This window comes from Phasianus colchicus, chromosome 17, assembly GCF_987193195.1.
Source record: "Phasianus colchicus chromosome 17, bPhaCol1.hap1.1, whole genome shotgun sequence".
Classification (NCBI taxonomy): Eukaryota; Metazoa; Chordata; class Aves; order Galliformes; family Phasianidae; genus Phasianus; species Phasianus colchicus.
The window spans coordinates 2,877,988-2,882,591 of record NC_143452.1 but is presented as its reverse complement, the minus strand read 5'-3'; the positions used below and the strand labels follow the sequence as shown (position 1 = coordinate 2,882,591).

Sequence of the window (4,604 nt, the reverse complement as noted above, 5' to 3'; positions counted from 1 at the left end):
GGACCGGCTCCTTTGTGTCTGTGCTGGTGTGAGGGCTGCAGCAGTGAGATGCAGAATGAGCTGGGGTCTCTGGGAGCATTTTTCACAGCCACGCAGCAGCAAGAGGCACAGGTCTTTCCTCACCCTGCACCAGTTTGCTCCAGATGGGAAAAAGAGCCCCCTCCTCTGCCCACAGAAGCCCCACGCACACACTGAGCTGGGGCAGACCAGAGCTGAGGGACAGGGCAGGGTGGAGTGCAGAACAGACCTCATCAAACCATCATAAGCACAATCCTGTGCAGCACAGAGAGGTTGACCAGGGCTTTTTGGCAAAAGGACTGCAAAAGAAAAGACATCTCCACTCATTTCTTTAAAATAGATTTCTTTAATAGTTTCCATTTAATACGTTTATTTGCAGTTAGTAAATTGGCATTCACCTGGGCAGCACACACCTCAGCTCTCCGTGGGGATAGTGCAGGCTTCCAGATGTGTTAGTGACCAGGCTCCCAGCTCTGTCCACATCCTTACACCCACTGCAGCCTCTGCCTGGTCCCAATGAGGAGCACTGCCTGGGGCAGCTGATAGAGAAGTGAGCAGCCTCACCTGTACTGGGCTCCAGGCTCCTTGCAAGCAGAGCTGGCCCCTACAGTCCAGCACATGCTGTTGCTGGAGGCTTCCAGCCTGGGCCTCTGCAGCCAGCTCAGCCTGAAGGTGGATGCAGAGCCAAGCTGCCTGCAGCAGGCAATGCCCAAAAAATGCAGGGCAGAGTGGAAATGGCCACCCTCCCCCAGGGGGAGGAAGATTCACCACCTGGGAGCACAGCCAAGGACAGACAGAGCCTGGCCCCTCACTGCTCATTGCATAAATACAGAGATGTAAATGAGACTTTGCAGGTTTATAGCAGCAATCATTGGATACACCAATTAACTAGACTATGGAAAAGGCATCCCTTAACTTAAAAGCCTTTTAATTTGAAGCATTTATTTTAAGTGTACATCTATTACAGTTAAGAAGAAGCAAAGATACACCAAAAACACAAATACCCAAGAACAAAAAAGTACAGATGAGAAAGAAATTAGCTGGGGGAGGGAGGGCACAGGGTGAGGAGAGCAGAGGGGCAGCTGCCAGAGCATCAGCACACTGGAGCTGGGCACAGCCTCCCCAGGGCTCGCCCTGAACAAAGACTGAATGCCCCAGCCTAAGCTCAGCAGCTCTGACCACCCTGCAAGCAAAGCACTGCCTGCTAGATGGAGCAGGACACAGAAGTGGGAGATAAGCAAGGGGTGACTTCAGAGAGCAAGTCCTGCACGTGGGGCTGGAAGCCTCCTCCTCTCAGCCAGGTCCCAACACAGGGACCCCTCAGAGGGGGCTTAATTCTGCTGGCAAGGGATAGAGACTAAACGTCACAGCTCAGGGATGTTCTCACCCCTGGGCCCCAGAGAGGCAACATCAAATTGTCTCCTGTAAGTTAAAAGATTTCTTTAAAAACTCAGATGCATTTTTCAGAAAACAGTTTCCTTTGAGCTGGAGCTGCAAGATGCAATGTTTTGAAGTCAGTGCAGTGATGCAGGATTTCAGACCGTATTTCACTCCTGGGAAGGTGATGTTCTTGGAGCAACACAATGAACACTGGGGAGTTGGCAATCATGAATTCTGACTGCCAAAACCTGCTTTCCCCCTTTCCCAACAGATCCTGCAAAGTTATTTTCAACTAGGAGTGTTTATTCCCAGCACTTAACACGTTCTGATTAAAACAGATCCAGGAAAAACTGACATCTCCACTCAATATTGCACTTCAGATTTATGTGTGTGTCGATATTAAGGACCTAAAGCAGAGACTGACATAGGACTTTCACGCATTGCAGGTTAGCATCAAGAGCAATGGTCCTGAAAAGGATTTTAAAACCAGATTAGTTACCCAAGAAGGGACAAGCCCCAAGTTTAAAAAAATTAGTACATTTTAATGCTAGTGCTCCATGAAAAAGCCAACACCTGTTGCAATTCCACCACTGAAATGTCTCTGTGCTCCGCAGCACTGTGAAATGCCTTCAGGTGGGGAGGATCTGCAGGAAAGAGAGCAGGAGCAGAGGATCTCTCCTAACACAGACAGCGGCTGAACAGATTTAGTACCAAATGATCCAAAAGTAGATGATAAAGAGGTGACTGGAGCAAGGGCTCTCAGGAATTAAAAGCACGCACGCGCACGCACACACACACACTCTGACCAACCCCTGATTCCAAACCAAACAGAAGAGTTGCATCTGGAGGGAGCCCTCTGCATGTGGCTGGTGCATCCAGGTCCCAAGCAGACTGGCTCCTTAGAGCTCACATTTGGAGGGCAATTGCTGTGCTTTTCGACTTACTAATTCTGACAGCCATGAAAAAGACCCATAACTCAATTGGCACACACAGACTATCCTCATCTGTCAGCTCAAAACTCTCTGACCATCCACATTTGATTGGGAGAGAGAGAGAGAGAGAGAGAAAAAGTGTAAAAGAAAAAAAAAAAGGGGGGGGTGTTGTTTTTTGCAGGTGATTCTTTTTATCCCAGAACAACTGGAAAATACATCCCTGAATGTGAACCCAGAGAGCTTTCAAAGTCTCATCCATCAGAGGTCAGAGATAGGGATGGGGTTTGGACAAGGCGGTGACGCTCCGCGGTTCTGAGCCGCACACACACACACACAGCACAGCGTATCCCTGAAAATCCACGGGCTGAGAGGTACCCTCTGAGCGCTGCCCATCAGAAGCCAGAGCGAAGAATTACTCCTCAGAAAAGTCTCTGTCAATGTCCATATATGCCTCGTCGATGTAGCTAACTATGGCACAGGGGGACGTTCGGTCTGGACTGAGCAGTATAGATACAGTCTCTTTCCAGTAGGTAAAACTAATACATGAGCTCTGCGGGAAGAGATGGAGAGCAGTTAGTGTGGTCAGCAAGCATGACGTGCAGCAGGACAGACATCACAACAAAGGCATTCAACAGAAAACTGAAAATTGCTTCCTATCCGGCCCAGCTTCATAGAATCATTTGATTTGGAAGGGACCTCTGAAGGCCATCTGGTCCAACTGCCCTGCAAAAGGGACACCCACACCTCCATCAGTGCTCAGAGTGCCAGCCTGAGCTTGGGTGTCTCCAGTGATGAGACACCCATCCCTCTGGGCAACCTGTGCCAGTGCCTGTGCCTCACTATCCCCATTCTAAAGAATTTCCTTATAACCAGTCTAAACCTCCCCTCTTGTAGTTTGAAGTCATTTCCCCTTGTCCCATCACAACAGACCCCACTCAAGAGTCTGTCCTTTTCTTTCTTACAGCCCCTTTAGATACTGAGAAGTCACTCCCAGGTCTCCCCAGAGCCTTTTCCTCTTCAGGCTGTACAGCTCCAGCTCTCTCAGCCTGTTCTTGTAGGGGAAGCATTCCATTCTTTGGGGCACCCATAACCCTGCAGGGAGCAGCACAGGGTTGGGCAGGCAGGGCTGCCCAGAAGCAGGTCACACTCACAAGCCCCAACTCCTCCTCTGTTGCCCAAATCAGGCACAAAGCAGGTCACTGTGGTGCTGCAGATGAAGCCAGAACTGGCAGAGGGGCTCCCACTTCTGCAACAACCACATACTAGCAGCCCCATTCTACACTAACCACTGTCTGCTATTTACCCACCGGACAACTATATCTGAGTCTATGCACCGAACAGAACCCAAGACACAGCATGTACATGCATGCAAGCACAGCACTCTGAAATACAGTGGCAGACAACTTTGCATCTCCTGTCTGCAGCCCAAGAGACCACAGAAGCATCAACGTAAACCATGGCACGAGCTGCAACACAATGCCTGGCTATGCAGAGCCCAGGATACTCAGCCAGCCCCACTTCTGCCAGGTTGTCAGACACTACTGTAATTGATTCTGGCTACAGTCATAGGTCCACATACATTTTCTAAGCAGGTGCTGTCTTTATCCTTGTTGAGGTAATGCTGTTGCCAGAATCGCAGAAGACTGTGGAAGTTGTTCAGGATGAAGCCTGGATATTTTTCTGTGTATTCCATCTGTTGCAAAGTGCGCAGATAAAATGGTAGCTTTTCTTTCCTTCGGGCCAGCATTAGGATAACTAAACTTGTGTTCAAACAACTGACATTTTCCTAGAAATAAAAACAACACAAAAATTGATATCTTGGTTGTATATGTGTCCTCACAAGGCATGCTCACGGTAAGCACATGGAGGAAGTGCTCCCATTTGTATCAGGAAAGAAGGGACATGGATCTTCTCAAGCAAAGCCAGGTTCCTCCCTGCTCCCAGCCCAGCACCAGTGAGATAACAAGAAAGTTACTGCCAGCTCTTTACCTGTGTAAGTGTCTGTACATGAATAATATTAATGAGACGGAACAGAAAGGACATTCTCATGGACATCTGGGACATGTATGTTAACAGGCGGCACTCTGACAGGACTTCTGCAACTGCAGCAAGAGGAAAAAGACACTCATCAGGTGCTTGAAGTTCAGACACGCTGATCACACACCACAGCAATAAGAGCTAGTGGTTAGGCTGTAGGAACAAACGTGCATGGCAACGTTTCTGTCTGATACTAAAATCTGTGGAAGTCTAGGATTAAAATAATCACCATCACAA

At 48.8% G+C, this 4,604-nt stretch overlaps 1 protein-coding gene across 1 annotated transcript in view; it reads right to left on the bottom strand.

Moving 5' to 3' along the window:
* Window positions 1–344: 344 nt before the first annotated feature.
* Window positions 345–4,604, bottom strand: part of TRPC4AP (transient receptor potential cation channel subfamily C member 4 associated protein) — a 31,564-nt gene continuing 27,304 nt past the window's right edge. The window contains exons 17-19 of the mRNA XM_031603119.2: window positions 4,320–4,432; window positions 3,910–4,116; window positions 345–2,880 (exon numbers count right to left, since the gene is read on the bottom strand). Of these exons, the coding sequence (XP_031458979.1) occupies window positions 2,743–2,880; window positions 3,910–4,116; window positions 4,320–4,432 (458 nt within the window). The 3' untranslated portion in view covers window positions 345–2,742. The remainder of the gene's footprint in view (window positions 2,881–3,909; window positions 4,117–4,319; window positions 4,433–4,604) is intronic.